Raw genomic sequence first — 18,070 nt, 5'->3', positions numbered from 1 at the left:
TAAACAAAAGCTGAGGGAGTTCATCACCACTAGACCTGCCTTACAAGAAATGGGGAAAGGAGATCTTCAAACTAAAGTGAAAAGACACTAATTAACATGAAAACATGAAAATATATAACATACTGATAAAGGTAAATATATAGGGAGATTTAGAAAACTCTAATTCTGTAATATGTGTTAATCGCTTAACTATAGTATAAAGATTAAAGGAAAAGCATATTAAAATTAACTATAGCTACTGTAACTTGTTAACGAATATACAACATAAAAGGGAAATTTTGATATAAAAACAAAAGAGAATAAAAGGGTAGAATTTTTGTATGGAATTGAAGATAGGCTGCTACCAGTGTAAATGGACTACTATATCTATAAGATGTTTTATGATAAGCACAAAGCAAAAACCTAGAGTAGATTCTACCTCGAGTAGAAAAGATAAAGGAATCAGAGCATACCACCACAGAAGATCACCAAGGCACAAAGGTAAGGAGCAAGAGGGGGGAAAAAGAAACAATAGAAACCTATGAAAATGTACAGTTACCACCATGTTAAATGTGAGCGAGTGACTGCTCTTCTCCAAAGATCAGTACAACAAAAGGATATTTGTTCTCATCACTTCCATTGAACATTGTACCAGGGATTTTAGTTAGTACAATAATGCAGAGAAGAAACAGAACGCATCCACATTGTATAAGTAATACTATCTTCACAGAAACATGATCATCTATACAGAAAATCCAGTAGTTGACAACAACAAAAAAATCCTCTTTCTGTCTAAGCACATCTGTTGTTGTGATGCAAGTTTTTGTTGATTCATACAAATACTTTGGCAAGGGTATCAGCCTCTGCCCTGGCAATGCATGCTTTTGATGGATGGCAAGCAGTATAACATGTTGATTTACCAAGTATCTTCCTATGTGCTGTCTAAATTCCACAATCTAATGAAACAACCACGGCTCTAGACATTCAATAGATTCCATCAGGATCTACTGCTAGACTTGTAACAGCATCCAAAGGAACTACCATAGAATGGATCATTTTACCCATTTTATATTGTGAAAATTTTGATGGATGTGTCTATCTTCATTAGCAGTTTTTGTAACAGGAAGTATGGGATGATTTACTACTCTGTTAATGTGTTTATTGAATTGTAAACCAGAATCTATCTGTGATGAAACATCACCAATGACTGATATTTCTAAATCATAAATTAACTGTTCTGCCAGTGTTGAAAGAGGTCACCACATGAACTGGATCCCAGCTGGAGAGTGAACCGATATTCAGTATTACACCCGCCTTGTCTCTATTGTAAGTGCAAATACCTGGCAATTTTTCTTCCAGATTCCACAACTTAACAGTGCCACCTGCTGAACAAGAAAGACAGTAACTGACTTTTTTTTTTTTTATTCCAGTATAAGCAAGACCCCAAACAGCATCTGTATAAGCAATTAAAGTGCCAGCTAAAACATTTGGTTTATATGTATCATGGATCCACATTCGGGCTAGGCATATTCTACCCCCAGATGGTTGCATCATTACTACCACTATACCACTGTTCTCCATTAGAACTAATAGCTAATGACAGAACATGGCCAGTGTGGACCCTAAATGTGTAGCTAGGCTCTACATCTACAGAAGCACTCTTTGGGGCTGGAGCCGTTTTGTGTGTGTGTGTGTGTGTGTGTGTGTGTGTGTGTGTGTGTGTGTGTGTGTTTAAGTTCCAAAGTTTCAGAGAGGTCCTCAGAGGCAGTGACCAGCACAAGTTCCACAGGATGAAAAGCAAATGCCTGTACTCCATCAAAATGCTTCCATAGTGTATACTTGGGGTTCCATGTCTTTTGAAAGGCATCTTTATTGACAGCCAGACAAGCCATAACCATAGTCTGCATGATTTATTACTGGCAAGTCTGCAAGGTCTCCAAAGTCCAATACGCTTAGCATCAGAACCCATTAAAAAATGACTAGCCGCCTCCAGGTAGAAACGTGATTGGTTCAGCCAGTTCTGTGCCCTCCCCTGCACCTCAAGTTTCTTCAGCTCCATCACTGTCTTCAGCAGTCCCTAAAAAATCAGATTCTTTCAGTTCTTCCTCAGTATCAGGATCATTAGGTCAGTAGCAAAACCTTCATTACCTATTTTGTGTTTATTTATCTGACATTTGTCTTTTCTTTCTGGGATGCCTTCAGTCATGCCATTATCGTCTTCATCACTCTCATCAGCATTTTCTAAGAAACAGTGTCTCAGGAACACCACCAAAAGACCGTTGGGTTTGTCCCTTTTGCTTAGAAGACTCACCTCCATTCAGGTGAGTCCATCCCTCCATTTGGTTCTGAATTTGTCCAAGTAATGACCTTACCTGCTGACACTGTACATAGAATGTATCTGTGTAACCTGCTTCCTGAAGATGTTATCGTAACAGCTGGCTGCCTTGCTTCCACTCTAACTGGATCTTCTGAGGTTCTACGGGAGCCTCTGTATCTTTGGTTTGTTCTGATTCAAAAGATAGCATTTTCAAACCATCATGGCTCAGTTTTGTGCCATACTTTAGTTTGTGATATTTTACCCTTTCTTGTTTTAGTGCACATGCTAACACCTTTATTCTAAGTACTTCAAGTTTTCTTGATCTTTTCTTTCTCCTTGCAAAAATGCTATCTGGGTTTGCAGCGTGGCCCATTTCCACCTCTGAGTGTTTCCATTCTATCTTCAGACAAACCCACTAGAGCTGGATATAGGGCACCATCCCCAGATGGAGTACTGTTGTGTCTGGGACAGCTTAGGGCCTATCACAGGGCCCTTTCCTTTACCCACTCCCTCTGAGAAAGGCTCATGTTTCTCCTAGGTCCCAGGTCCCTCCTGCTACCAGGGCCCAGGGTGAGATGCCTACAGCTAGGGGAGGGGTGGCCCTGTGCTGGCCAGGGTAGAGGCCAGTTGGGAGAGGAGTAGGGAGGGAGGTCATTGCTATACCTGCTGTGAATCAGAGCAAGGAGCTGCTGGCAGCTGCCATTATAGGCCCTTGTCCATCTGCTTCAGCAGGCTTTTGTGAAAAGATAGAAATTGAGAAGCTGATTCTAAAATTCATATGGAAATATAAAGGGCCTAGAATAATGAAAACAACTTTGAAAAACAAGAACAAAGAGGATTAAGATTTCCTTGTTTCGAGGGATGCCTGGCTAGCTCAGTTGGTTTATACATCCGACTTCTGCTCAGGTCATGATCTCAGGTTTGTGAGTTTGAACCCTGCATCAGGCTCTGTGTTAACAGCTCAGCCTGGAGCCTGCTTCAGATTCTGTGTCTCCCTCTCTCTCTGCCCCTCCCCTGCTCACTCTTTTTCTCTTTAAAAAAATAAATAAACATTAAAAAATAAATAAAAAGAAAAGATTTCCTGGTTTTGAGTTTTGTAAAGCTACATCAATCAAGACAGGGTGGTAGTGGCATAAATGTTGACAAATATATTACTTGGACAGAAAACAGAGTGCAGAAATAGACCAGAGTATATATGGAGAACTGTATGAGCAAAATGCAAAGGCAATTCAATGGAGAAAGGGTAGTATTTTCCACAAATGGTGTTGGAACATTTAGATATTCTTATGCAAAAAACCCTTAGATCTTTACCTTTTACAATATAAAAGTTAGATAAAAATGGATACAGACCTAAGTGTTAAACCTAAAAGTATAAAATTTATAGAAGAAAACAAAGGAGGAAGTGTTTGTGATCTTGGGTTGCACAAAGCTATCAAAATAAATTTTGTGGTTGTTCCAAGTTTTGGGGTTGTTTGTTAAATGGCAATAGATAAGCAGAACAGTAAATTTAATAGTCTCAAGGCTGCTTCAGGAAAGACCAACACCAGTAGATTAGGCACCATTATTTAGACCCACATGACTACTGGGGGTCTGCAATATAATTGTCTCCATCAAGTGTAGATCTAAATATAATTTAGATCTCATCATTAAGGTATCCAAAAGATTCTGGATTACTTATAAAATATTGACAACTTATTGAATGAAAACAGATGTACTCATTGATAGAACAAATGCACGGACTTTTTTTTCATATTATATCTGAAGCCCCTTTGATGTCCCCTAGACCAAGCCACGTGAGTATGGGGAGATAGCTATGTAGTGGAATTAAGGGAGGTAGGTATCTTCCAGAAGGGAAGCCTGGCAGAAGCCCCAGGGTGATGGTACTTGTTTCCATGCCCTAGAGAAGCAGGGTGATGATTAATTTTATGTGTCAATTTGGCTGGGCCACAGAATTGAGATATTTGGTCAAATATTATTGTGGACGTTTCTCTGAGAGTGTTCTGGGTGAGATTTGCATTTAAATTGGTGGAGATTGCTCTCCTGGTTGGGCCTCATCCAATCAATTGAAGGCCTGGGTTTAAAAGGAATTCTCCAGAAGACTGCCTTCAGAGTTCCTCTGCAATATTGGCTCCTCTTGGTTTTCAAGCAGATAGTCCTCAGACTCAAACTGCAACTCTTGCCTTAGTCTCCAGTCTGCCAGCCTCCTTCATCAGATTTTGGACTTGCCAAGCCTCCAAAATCACATGAACAGATTCCTTAAAATAAATCCTATTACCTCTATCTCTGTATGTATGTACTCTTGGTTCTGTTTCTCTGGAGAACCCTGACTAATACTGTCTCCTAGGAGGGTCTTTCTTTGAGGGAGGCATGATCTTAGGATGGTGGAAAAGTTTCCAGCCTAGGGGTTGGGTATTAACACGTCACCATCCTTTGACTCTCTCTCCCTGGATTTTTGAAAATCCTCTCATCATCTATTATATCCACATATATTTCTCTCCAGCATATGCTCAGGCCTTATGAAACCCCCTTGACTAAACAGAGGAGCATTGAGGAGAAAAATCTAGTGGTGTCTGAAGCACCTGGGTGGTTCAGTCATTTAACCTTCTGACTTCGGCTCAGGTCATGATTTCACAGCTTTTGAGTTCGAGCCCTGCATCAGGCTCTGTGCTGATGGCTCAGAGCCTGGAGCCTGCTTCAGATTCTGTGTGTGTGTCTCTCTCTGCCCCTCCCCTGCTCATGCTCGCTCTCTTAAGAATAAATAAACATTAAAAAATTTAAAAAAAATAGTGGTGTCTGGTGAAAAAGAGAATGTGTATTGGGAAGCAAGTAACACAGGGTAGATGCAAGTTGGGGGCCTAACTTCCATTGCAGATGCCATGTAATTTCATGCCCATGGAAATCTCCTCTTTGATGTCTTTACTTATATTCTATTTTCTAATTGGCAAGTATAAATTTTTTTAAGCACAATATTATGTGGTCATTTTAAGGGGGAAAATAAAGTTTTGTGCTGGGGTCCTGGGGTTCTAGCATTTCAGCTCTGGAGAGGATTGGCACTAGAAAGGTTATCACACCTTAGCTACATGAGCCTGTGATCAATAATTATGTGAAAATATTTTTCTGAAGGTGGAGATTTTGTTCATAGATATTCATATATAATGAGTGTTCTAAGAACAGTTAGGGATAGAGAGATGAAAATAACACTATCCCTACCCACCTTACCTTATGTTTTAGCTTTTAAACCATAGCAGGAGAATGTAGTTGTGAACTAAATGGATAAGAGAAAAAAATCACACTCACCTGAAGGAGCCAGACTGTCACTCCTGAGTCATTCAACACCTAACCCTAACTTCTCCCTTTAACACCCCAAGGTAAGAGAAGGGCAAGAGATGTTCTCCAAGTTTTCTAGATGATTAGTTTGTATTTGACTCATGTATTTAGGGCTAAGAAGAAGCTGGGTACCAGGTGTGCATTTATAATTCTATATGGTCTAAATAGGAATCTACTAAATTGGTTTTGTGTATTTTTTCTTAGCTACAGAGAAAAAGTCTTGTTTCCCGTATTTTACTAAGGTTGTCACTGTTTCCATATTTATACAGTTTTTGAAATTAATTGTAAATATTGGTCATTAGGAGAGGTAGAGATTCAGGTCTGGCCAACACTTGTGTTGCCACGACTGACAGAAGATTCTTTGCAGTCTGTGGCTCTCCCCCACCACCAACATTAGTCTCAGGTGAGGACACCCCAGCATTAGGGCTGCAGACTCAGCCCACAGTCTAGCCACACCAGCTGCAAGGACATCTTGGAATGCTGGCTCCGACTTCATCTCAGGAAAGCACAACATGTAGTGGGGGGAACTCCCAGACATGAAAAGTGGACAAAAGAAGTACACAGTCCCAAAGCTGGACAAATGTCCCTACATGAACTGCAGAGAATTTGGGAGCCAGTGTAACCATCTCATTAAGAACTATAAAAGTGTGAGGGGCACCTGGGTGGCTCAGTTGATTAAGTATCTGACACTTGATTTCAGCTCACGTCATCATCTCACGGTCCATGAGATCGAGCCCCACATTGGGTTCTGTGCTGACAGTGTGGGGCCTGCTTGAGATTCTCTTTCTCTCTCTCTCAAAATAAATAAAATAAGCTTTAAGAAAAACAAGATAATAATGGTGTGGGAAAATTTGACATAGAATTTCATACCTAAACAAATCATAGTTCCAGTTTTCCATTATTTTCACAATTTTTTCTTTAAATACATCACTTGTATTTGTTTGCAAAGCAAACATTTTAGTAGCAATACTTACGGTATAGCCCAAATGTTTTCCTGAAGAAGAACAAATAAACCAAACATCAATTTTTTTTTAATTCAATAGATTGTCCCTCGTAGGAGAAACCAAGATTTTCTCAGACATCCAATGACTCAAAAGAAATGACACATAAACAAACAGAATAATTGTTGAATGAGAAACATTATGTTTGAAAAGCCAATGACATAAACATGGGATGGGGCTAGCATTAGGTCAGCAAACCAATAAAACCATTAATGGGAGAAAGTGTGTGCTAATAAGTCTAAGTAAAGTGTGCTAGTTTGGAAGCCTTCACAATGCCAAACTACAAAAGAAATATTTTAAAGGAAATGATAGAAGAACTAAAATATGGAATGTAACAGCCCAATGTAAATCAAGAGAGAACAGGAAATTGAAGGATAGTACTGTAAAATACAAGAGAACAAAGAATTAGCTTTTCATAAAAATTGGTCAAAGGTTACCATTCTTATTGCGTGGGTGAGAGAAATTGATGATAAAGATGTTTAGGAAATATTTAAAGATGCTCTATTACAGAATGTGATTGTTTTTCTTCTAAATTAGATGTGCATATCTCAATGACCTGGGGGATATATAATTTAAATAACCAAGACTGAGCTGTACCCTAGACTATTTTAATGAGAATTTCAGATAAAAGAGACAAAGAGACACATGGATTGTCAAAAGAAAAAAAAAAAAGCTCCTCAGATGATTCTGATGACTACCCCCTTCCGTACTATGAGTCTAAAAACAGTCACTGTAATTTACAAAATAAAATATCAAGAGTCAAGGTCAGTCAGGCAAAAGGAAAGCATAAAAAAGTAGAACATACAAAATTGGTCTGGTAATATGTGAAATGTAATAGGAAGTAATAATAGAACATATATATTAATATATCATTGATTTTTTAATATATCAGTTATATATACATACATAAAATATATTTGGGAATCCAATCTTCTGAGCTCATGTCTCCAAGGACTATGTATGATGCCTGAGCTCTCCTCAGGTGGTGAAATCTAGTGTTGAAGAGCAAGCTGGCAGGCCTTCACCGCATAAAATGTGCTCTGCTTCAGACCTACATGCACCTGATCAGAGGCCGAGGGGCCCTAGGCTGCTTCTCGGAGGAACGAAGCAGCTGGAAGGGCACACCTGGATGTCCCTCCTGGGTGCTCCCCAAATAAGTGGTGGTTTTCTCTCTTGATTTATTTCCACTTCATTTTTGTAGGTATCCATAATGTGTCTGCTCTTTTCAACAAGGCTGTGGGGTCCCTAAAGGCAGGGCTGTCCCTATGGCTTCTAGATCATCCAGTGGGCATTCATGGATATTATTAGGATGAAAAGGGGGAGCAGGGGCCTGGTGGGGCCATGGCCAAGATGCACAGCTCCACCTGACTGGTCATGGCCCACCTCTCTCTTTCCTTTAGATTCATCCAGGCTCCCAGAGGCAGCAGGCCTGATGCCACCTCGCACACACTCTGGCAGGTGACTTTGCCCTGAGTCCTCCTATCCTAGCACTTCTCACGGTGTGCCCTGGTGGGCAGCTCGCTGGAGAAAGCAAGGGCTCTGGGTTAAGCAAGAGAGCTCGGGGTTATAGTACTGAAGAACAAAGCGGTGTTCAGACTCTCTTAGTCTTGCTCTTCTCTCTACAAACTGGATATGCTGCTTAACTAAGGACCGCAGAGGTGAATTGGACCCCTAGAGCTGCTGGACCTGCCCCCTGTGGCCTGAGTCATGGTGCATGTCCAGGTGTCTGACCCTGACTGTGTATGAGTGTGCACAGCTCTTGTGAGCACCTGCCTGCCCTCACCTACCTAACAACTTAGGACCTGAGGCCAGTGCAGCTGTGTGACCTGCCTCCCACAGTGAATGACAGGGCTTATTAGGGAGGCCAGATCCACACCTCATTCCCCAGCAGGTGCAACTGAGAGGAGAGGAGAGAAGACCGAGGCCACTGAAAGATGAATTGTGCGGCTAGGAGCATTTGGCTGGCTTCTGCTGCATCCAGGAAATGGTTCTTACTGGCTCCTGGTCATCCTTTGTACCATAAAGAAGGATTTGGTAAGCCACAATTATGGGCAGGACCTGAGTCTCCAAGATCAACAGGATAGGCAACACATCCACAAAGGCGGGGACTCCTGGAAACCCAAAATCCTGTAGACTGGTGGCTCTCAATGCTGGTCCCAGGACCAGCAGCGTCAGCTTCACCTGGGAACTTCTTAAAATGCAAATCCTCAGGCCCTACCCAAGCACTTCTGAATCAGAACTCCAGTGGGACTGTCAATCTATGTTTGTTTGTGTTTTTTTAAGTTTTTTTAACGTTTATTTATTTTTGAGAGAGACAGAGACAGAATGCGGTGGGTTAGGGGCAGAGAGAGAGGGAGACACAGAATCCGCAGCAGGCTCCAGGCTCCGAGCTGTCAGCACAGAGCCTGAGGCGGGGCTTGAACCCACAAACCGTGAGATCATGACCTGAGCTGAAGTCGGATGCTCAACCGACTGAGCCACCCAGGCACCCCTGTCAATCTATGTTTTAATGAGCCCCACAGGAGATTCTGATGTGTGCTATATTTGAAGACCATGGCCCTAGAGCATCCTCTTACTCACTGTGGCCATCAGCTCTTCCAATTCCACCTCCCCAAGTCCTCCAGCCTGTTTTTGAAATTGCTCTCATGAAGCTTGCCTTGAGTTTACAAGTAAGGAGCCCCAAGGAGTAGTGCTTGTCCTGTACTGACTTCTATCACCCTGAGCACTTCTCCTTACCAGGGATACAAGTCCTTTTCTTGCAAATGGAAGACCCACAAAGTAGAGATGGTTTTGTCCTTCGTGCACAGCATCTTTATGCTGCCATAGAGACTGAGCTGGTGGCCACATAACCTGACGCACTTTGTCTGGGTGCCCCTGCCTGACCATGGCGTGCTCATGGTAAACTTTGAACACAGTCATCCCACTGACAAGAACTGGCCCAGAAATCATCCAGTGAAGCCATGCTCAACCTTAGCTGTTTCCGTGAAGGTGAACAGCCTGACCTCAATAAGCTGACATGAATAAGGACCTCACTTACTGTTGTCCATTCTCCCAGGTCTGCCTCTGTGCGCTAGGGATGCCCTGCCTCATGCCTGGCCCACTGCCCAGAAGGCCTGCCCAGCGCTGGATACCTGCTCCTCTTCCTGTAGGAGAACTCCTGAGAATTTTAGAAGTAGACTTTGGAAAACTTTAATCTGGGCTATGGTAGGCTTTCATGGGTCCAGAAATGTGTGAAATTTTAACAACTGTATATGAGGGTGAAAAAGTGAATTTTTCTGGACATGCATAAAATTCTCCAAGGGATCTATTGCCCCCAGTAGGCTAAGAACCGCTTTCTGTAAGAGCCCCTCAGCAATCTCTGGAAGGTTCCTAAATATAAATGGGGAATCTTAATCCATAATTAAGTATTAAAGGGAAAGAAAAATGGGCAAAGAACCTAAAATGGCAATTTATTGACTAAAAAAATACATGACTTGTAAACATGAATAGAATATACATTCTGAAAATACACAAAGCCCAAGTGTATGGCTCAATAATTACAAAGTCAACAACCCAGAAACTAGCACCAGATGAAGAAACAGAACACTCACTACTAGGCACTCCAGAGCTGTCTGCAAGACCCCTCCCACTCATATATTCCCCTCCTCTACAAAAGGAACAATTATCCTGACTTCCATTGCCATATGTCAATTCTGCCTAGTTTCAGACTATATAAATAGGAACATATATGTTCTCCTTTGTGTCTGGCTTCTTTTGCTAAATATCATCTATATTGTTGCTCATGGTAGTTTATTTTCATTGTTACATATTATTCCATTGTATCAATATACTATAGTTTAGTCATGCTTTTGCTGATGGACTTTTGGCTTTTTCCCAGTTTGGACAATGCTATGAACACTCTTGTACATGTCTTTTTTTAAAAAAAAAATTAAATTTATTTATTTATCTTAGAAAGACAGCAGAGAAGGGGCAGAGAGAGAGGGGGGAGAGAGAATCCCAAGCAGGCTCCACACAGTCAGTGCAGAGCCCTACTTGGGGCTCAGTCTCATGAAACAAGAGATCCTGACCTGAGCCAAAATCAAAAGTTGGACGTTTAACTGACTGAGCCACTCAGGTGCCCTGCGGTTGCATTTTGAAGGTAGAGTTAATAGGAATTTCCTGATAGGTTGGATATGGAGGCTAGAAAAAGAGAGGAGACAAGGATGTGTCTGAAGTGTTGGGCCTAATCAACTTCATGGCTAGAACAGTCATCAACTGAGATAAAAAACTGGACGGCCAGTTTGAGAGAGATCATGGGTTTTCTTTGGGCATGTTACATTTGAAATGTCTATTATACATCCAAATAGATATGTGAGGGAGGCAGCTGGGGTTCAAGAAAGAGGTCTGAGTCATTGATACAAATATGGGAGTTGTTGGCAAATGATGGTGTATTTTAAAGGTCTAATTAGGAAAGAGAAACTACACTGTAATTTGAACAGGGAAAGTTTACATTAAAACTTACTAGCTACAACAGGGGATTGGAGCAATGGGGTATGGGCTAGTAAGAAGAGAACTCTAAAGAATATTAAGAATAGCAGATTTGAGGAGTAGCTACTACCCTAGGACAGAGATAGAGGGCCCAGGAACAATCCCACTCCTCACCCCCAACCTCCATCTGTGGAGAGCTAGACCTCATTGAAGGGGTATGGCCATGGCCCACGGGTGTCAGGGTGGTCCCTATGATGCTGCACCACTGGAACTTGGAAATCCCTCTCCGGGTGCTACGGAAAAGGTAAGTGTCTCAGGGGAGTCACTCCATGACAAAAATGCCAAGAGGTGGAGGAACGTGGAGAAAGAGTGGGGCACTGCTGGCCACCACATACTGGAGGAGCTGGCCCTGGAGAAATGACCCATCTACAGAATCCTGACCAAGGAGCAGAGCAGGACCGGAAAGCTTGCTCCTACAAGGTCTCTCCACTGCCCTCTACTGACAAAACTTAACATATATGCCAGCGTCAAAGGAAAAATGTTTGCGAAGTAGGCAATGAAGAATGAATTTGTAGCCGAGATACATTAACTGATACAGGTGACATGTAAAATCACACCACAGAATGAGATCACCTAGGAAATAAGTATAGACACAAAAGAAGACCAAAGGCTGAGCCCTGTGGGTTGTCTTTAACTTAAGCATGTCAGGTAGGAGTGGAAGAATCTTCAGCAAAGGCTACTGAGAAGGAGCAGCCAAGATTGTTGGTGGTGTGCTGGGCGCAGAGAATCTAATAGAGAATAGGAGGAGAGAAACTGGAGAACATATTGACAATTCTTTTGTGAAATTTTGCTACAAAGGGGCACGGAGAAAAGGTGTGGTGTCTGTTACAGAAAATGGAACCGAGAGGAGTTTGTTTTGGAAGAGGAGAGAAATAGCTGCATATTTTATGATGATGGGAATGGTCCAGTAAAAACTGATGATGTTTGTCACTTCCCTGAGTCTGTTGGTGCTGGCAAAACCCGGGAATTACAGCACTAAAGAAGTCCGAGAGGGGCTCCTGGGTGGCTCAATCGGTTGGGCGTGGACTTCGGCTCAGGTTGTGATCTCACGGCTTATGAGGTCTAGTCTAGCATCGGCTCTGTGCTGACAGCTCAGAGCCTGAAGCCTGCTAGGATTGGGTGTTCCTCTCTCGCTCTGCCCCTCCCCCGCTTGTACTCTCTCTCAAGAATAAATAAAACATTAAAAAAAAAAGTCCGAGAAATGGTCAGCCCTTGTTATCTTTAAAAAAAATTTTTTTTTAATGTTTTTATTTATTTTTGCGACACAGAGAGACAGAGCATGAGGAGGGGAGAGGCAGAGAGAGACGAGACACAGAATCTGAAGCAGGATCCAGGATCTAAGCTGTCAGCACAGAGCCCAACGCAGGGCTTGAACTTACGGACTGTGAGATCATAACCTGAGCTGAAGTCGGAGGCTTAACCGACTGAGCCACCCAGGCGCCTCCAGCTCTTGTCATCTTTAAGGAAGGGCAGGCAAATATGTCAGAGAGACTCCCAACCGTAGGATATTCCATTAGGCCACGGAGGGACGCGATGCCATTGGCATTTAGAGGGGACGGGTGCCGTGACTCCGGTTGACCAGGACTAAATATATTACTTCGTCTTTCATCCTGCACCAACGAACGAACTCCAGGCCGCACTGTCAGCACAGCCTCCTGGGATCCCGGGCGAGCGGGATGCATGGGACTCTAAATCCCAGTATTTGCAGTGCGGCGGCTGTCCCCGCCAGACAGGAAGCGCGGCGGCACGGGCGTGGCTTCAGGTTGGATCGCAGCGCGCAGTCGTCTCCTGCGCCCCTCCTCAGCCAATCAGGAGCCTTCCTTCAGGCTTTTCCCAGACTCGCCCTTGCGTCGGTCTCTTTCTTTTGCCTCTCTGTTTCCTGCCGGCGTGTTTAGTCCGCGCGTAGGGCGCATTTCCGTTTCCGGCGCTGTCCATGCGGACTTGAGAAGAAGCAGTTGTGAAGCCGGTAACGGCCGCGGGTTAGGGGAGGCGGCGGTGGTGGGGTCCCGGGACCTGGGGTTCTAAGAGCTTTGCTAGTCGCACTTGACGAGGTCCTTCAGGACAGTCTTTGCCCCCAAAGAGCGCCTCAGGCGCTCAGGTGGAGAGTCACACGTCGTACCTGCCGGAGACTTGCTGCGAGGTCGTTGGGAATGGCTGAATGAATTCGTGCGGAGAGTCGGCACAGGGTGGGGAGGTGACAGGGAGAAGTGAGAAGTTTTTTTCTTGGCGGGGTAATCCTAGCAGGTGGCTCAGACCTGAGCTACATCTGTTGATTCCCAGTTGTGCTTTTCCCATCCCTCTCCGCCTCCCCCCACCCCGTCCTGAAAGTGCGAAAAGTGTCAGTACAAGTTCGGGACCAAAACAAGGTAGAGAAGAAAAATAATGCCCCGAAATCACATATCTGTTTAGTTTCAAAGCGTTCCCTGAACTCGGCTCCCCTCACTCCTGGGTAGTGTTTCTTGACGTTATGCTGGTATATACGTGGACTTTCTGTTTGCGCTGGTGCGTGCCCGTGGGAAATCTCTGATCGCCTAAGTGCAGCCTTCTGACTTCGCCCTTAATGTGTGGCATGGAAGATAGTGGTTTGGATTTCCTTTGCTAGTCAGGTAACAGCTGTAGTCCCCTCCTGGCAAAATGCCTCGTACATCATAGGCAGACACGAGTATTTATTGAGCTGAAATTAATTCAGTGCCTTAACTGAGTGAAGAGACTTTTTGTTTTGTTTTAATTAACCAAGCGCTCAGATTGTATACAGCCTGGTTTCCTTAAAAAGCTCACCAAATCCGGTGGTTCTCATTAATGGGCCATGAATTCCGGGATGCTCAGAAATCTTTGTAAGAGTTTCTGCAAATCCGTGTGGTCTCCAGGCATCCTCCACAACCAGCCATATCTTACACATGTAGATGTTACTGTTTTTGTTTAAATGTATATACGTGATTATTATAATTTAAAAATTTTACAGTGTCAACAGGTACTAGAAAGTAACACTGCTATCATGTTGGAGGTTCATTAAAATGCTTTAAGTTTTAAAAAGAAAAATGTCTTCAAAATACTTTAAGCTTGGAAACCACTTCATTAGTCCAATTGATATTAGGTGCTGAGCTGTCCAGTATGGTAACTACTAGTCACATACGGCATTTTAAATTTAGAATGGAATTAACTAAAATTATATACAATTTCAGTGTTTCAGTTTTACTGGATACATTTTAAATTCTCAAAGCCACATGTGGTTAGTGGCCACTGTGGAAGTATAGATATAATGGAGTATTTGCATCATTGAAGAAATGGGCAGTGCTGATATAGACACTTAAGATGAATAAAAAGTAATTTAAGCAGAAGTAACTAACAGATCTAATTCTAGCATAACAGAGAAATGAAATTAGGGATAGTATTAAGCAGTTTCTATCCTGTGTGAACACATATTTCTTCCTAAAGAAATAAATGAAATTTACTCTTTTTCCTTGGGTGTTGTCTGGATTGTAAAATGCTTCCCCCATCCCTGCCTCATCAATGTAGGTTAGAGTTACTTGTGAATTGGTAAAAAGCCACTATGGAGACTAAGGACCAGAAGAAACACAGAAAGAAAAACAGTGGGCCCAAAGCTGAGAAGAAGAAGAAACGGCATCTGCAGGATCTCCAAATTGGAGATGAGGAAGATGCCCGGAAGAGAAACCCCAAAGCCTTTGCAGTACAGTCTGCTGTGCGGATGGCTCGATCTTTTCACAGGTATGTTTAGCTGGGATCTAGCTGTTGTTCCATTTATCCTTTTTATTTTTATTTATTTTTAAGGTTTTATTTATTTATATTGAGAGAGACAGAGACAGCACAAGTGAGGGAGGGGCAGAGAGAGAGAGAGAGAGAGAGAGAGAGAGAGAGAGAGAGAATCCCAAGCTGGCCCCACACTGCCAGGGCAGAACCTGATGTGGGGCTCGAACCCACAACGCTGTGAGATCATGACCTGAGCCGAAACCAAGAGTCGGACACTTAACCGACTGAGCCACCAAGGCACCTCCCCAGATGATGCTTGGATTCCTGAGTCTGTAACAACTTTGAAGGACATGAAGATACATGCGATATTCCTTTTACTAAAATGGGAACATGTAGTCTTCCCTGTGGAAGTCACTTTGCCTCCAGTGTCAGCCTGTTGATTGGCTTTTTTTTGGCCCAAGAGAAAAGCTTCTGAGTTTTTCTTTATAGAATTTGTTTGTTCTGTAGTAATAGGTGTGCTTGTGTTTTTTTCTGAATTTGTTTCATATAACTCATAGTAATGAGTAGCTTTATTTAATGAGTCCTTATTATATGCGAGGCAGTGTACTTTAAACATTGCTGAATTAAATTCTCCTTATAGGAGAGCCAAATTTAACTTGAAAGCCTCTGCTGCTATTCATTTGGATCTTCTGCCTGCATGTTTACCTTTTTTTTTTTTTTTAAACTATTACAGTCATCTAGTAAAACAATTAGATTTAAGTTGTGTGTAGTTTTCAGTACTTTGTATTGTCGAAGTCAGTTTGTTGTGTATTTACTGAAGGGGTCATTTGGATTGGGCCTAGAAGTTAACCAATTAGTTGTATCCATGTTGTCTGTTCTGCTGTCTTTTTAAAAATCTTTATTTATAAGGATGATGTCCTTCATATTTTGAAAGTGGATTTACTTTTTTTTTTTTTCTTGTTACAAATAGGACTCAGGATTTGAAGACCAAAAAGCATCACATTCCGGTGGTTGATCGAACTCCATTAGAGCCCCCACCAATAGTGGTAGTGGTGATGGGGCCTCCAAAAGTTGGAAAGAGCACTTTGATCCAGTGCCTAATTCGGAACTTCACTAGGCAGAAACTGACAGAGATCAGAGGCCCTGTTACGATCGTGTCAGGTAGGAGCATGCTACCCCAGATTGATATGGCATATGTTGTCTGAGGGACAGGCTTGGCTTTGTTGAACATTTCTAAATGTTAAAGTAATATTGTCACTTCATATTACCTCTCTTGTGCTGAGTTGGCTGTAGCTTCAGAAAAGGATAGATTCCCAAAAATAATAACGATGTAGATGTATACCCTATTCTCACTGCTACATGGATTTGCTATCTATGAAAGGTTTGGCAGGCCTGGGCACCCTGGGTTGGTCCCGGTGACCACCTTCTTTTAACAGGGAGTGAGTATCTCTAGTATGTCAGGCATACCTACTCGCCCTCATGAAGCCACATTGTTATGGAAGTGAGGGAGTTTTCCTCTCTTTTTCTGTGAGAATCTGCCTGCTCTGGGAGATGGTGACATTTCTGTTTGAGGGAAAGTGAAACACATTCCCAAAATGTCAGTGGAAGAATCTAAGATTTCTTTGTTGGTGGTGGTGTTGGTGTTTTAAAGATTTTATTTAAAAAAAAAAAAAAAAGATTTTATTTTTAAGTAATCTCTTTACCCAACATGGGGCTCAAACTCACAACCCTGAGATCAAGAGTCGCACACTCCACCTACTGAGCCAGCTAGGTGCTTCTGAAATTCTTACTGTAGCAGTAATGTAGTTGGATTGAGACTTTTCTTTATCTTAAAGGCATTTCTATCATTTTAACTGATTTTTTTTTTTCTTTCTTACTGTTTTTTTTGTTTGTTTTGTTTTTGTTTTTGTTTTTGTTTTAAGTAAACTCTACCCCCATTGTGGGGCTTGAACTCATGACTCTGAGATCAAGAGTTGCATGCTCTGGCTAAATCAGCCAGGTGCCCCATTTTTTTTTTTTTTTTAATTTTTTTTCTTTTTGAGAGAGAAAGAGGGCACAAGTGAGTGAGGTGCAGAGAGAGAGAGACAGGCAGGGGGAGAGAATCCCACAAGGGATAGTGAGAGAGAGGAGAAGGGCTCACCCAGAGTGGGGCTCGTGTTTACTAGAAGTGGGGTTCGAGCTCACCTGAAGCAAGGCTCAAGCTCACCTGAAGCTGGGCTTGTGCTCATCCGATGTGGGGCTCGTGCTCACCTACAGCAGGGCTTGAACTCACAAACTGTGAGGTCATGACCTGAGCTGAAATCAGATGCTTCATAATTGAGCTACCCAGACACCCTAATTTTTTTTTTTTAAGTAATCTCTAACTCCAACTTGGGGCTCAAACTCCTGACTCTGAGATCAAGAGTAGCAGACTGATTTCTTTTAATTTAGAAATAACGATTGTTCCATGAAGATTCTGTTACGTTGGGTTTGAGGATGTTTTTAGCTATAGCGAGAACATGGGAAACTTTGATAAAGAACGAAATGTTGGCCTGCTACTGAACAGCAGGATCACGGTCAGCATGAAGCTTTCTTGTCTGTCCATTCCAGTCAGAATTTTCCCTATTTGAGCACTTTATTCTTGTACATAGACTTTTGGTATTATTTATAATTAAAGAATATAGATAGCAAGAAAACGAAGATGGAATTTATTAGTTTTCTCTTATAAAATTGAACTTCTGGCATACTTTCTGTACATGTGTATGGTACTTTACTGGACCCAATTTAAAATAGTAATTAGCGTTAATAGCTACATTTTTCCAAGATTTTTTTAGAAGGAAACTTTTTGTTTTTTATAGGTAAAAAGCGCAGACTTACCATCATTGAATGTGGGTGTGACATTAATATGATGATTGATCTGGCTAAAGTGGCAGATTTGGTAAGTCAGTAGGGACAGTCTGAATTTCTGAGGAGGACTTAACAGCAGTGTGGTAGATTATTTTATATCTTATGTTGAAGGAAAGAAAGGCTTATGATTATTAAAGGAATGATGAGTCTAATCAGGGATACCATAGATGTGTTTGAATTGATGATGATGATATTGTTATAATAAAAATGGAATATGCACATTGAAATGTATTCTCAAATCTAAAAGCAAATTACAGAGAAAACGTGTAATGATCATTGCTAATTAAGCTATACAGATAGACATACTGGCATACAAATATATAAT

General features: G+C 42.1%; 1 protein-coding gene and 1 pseudogene across 5 annotated transcripts in view; one reads left to right on the top strand and one right to left on the bottom strand.

Annotated features, from left to right (window-relative positions):
* Positions 1–18,070, top strand: part of BMS1 (BMS1 ribosome biogenesis factor) — a 93,950-nt gene that overhangs the window by 33,876 nt on the left and 42,004 nt on the right. The window contains exons 7-11 of one of the 5 annotated variants that reach the window (XM_042960222.1): positions 1,224–1,305; positions 2,182–2,300; positions 14,668–14,877; positions 15,830–16,020; positions 17,697–17,776. In XM_042960222.1, the coding sequence (XP_042816156.1) occupies positions 14,702–14,877; positions 15,830–16,020; positions 17,697–17,776 (447 nt within the window). In that variant the 5' untranslated portion in view covers positions 1,224–1,305; positions 2,182–2,300; positions 14,668–14,701. Of the gene's footprint in view, positions 1–1,223; positions 1,306–2,181; positions 2,301–12,607; positions 12,914–12,946; positions 13,118–13,160; positions 13,518–13,595; positions 13,758–14,667; positions 14,878–15,829; positions 16,021–17,696; positions 17,777–18,070 lie in introns of those variants that run through there. The other 4 variants (XM_042960225.1, XM_007080070.3, XM_042960223.1 and 1 more) reach the window with 4 other exon arrangements.
* Positions 811–9,510, bottom strand: LOC102951656 (annotated as a pseudogene).

Source organism: Panthera tigris, chromosome D2, assembly GCF_018350195.1.
Source record: "Panthera tigris isolate Pti1 chromosome D2, P.tigris_Pti1_mat1.1, whole genome shotgun sequence".
NCBI classification, from domain to species: Eukaryota; Metazoa; Chordata; class Mammalia; order Carnivora; family Felidae; genus Panthera; species Panthera tigris.
This window is presented reverse-complemented; position numbering and strand designations above follow the sequence as displayed.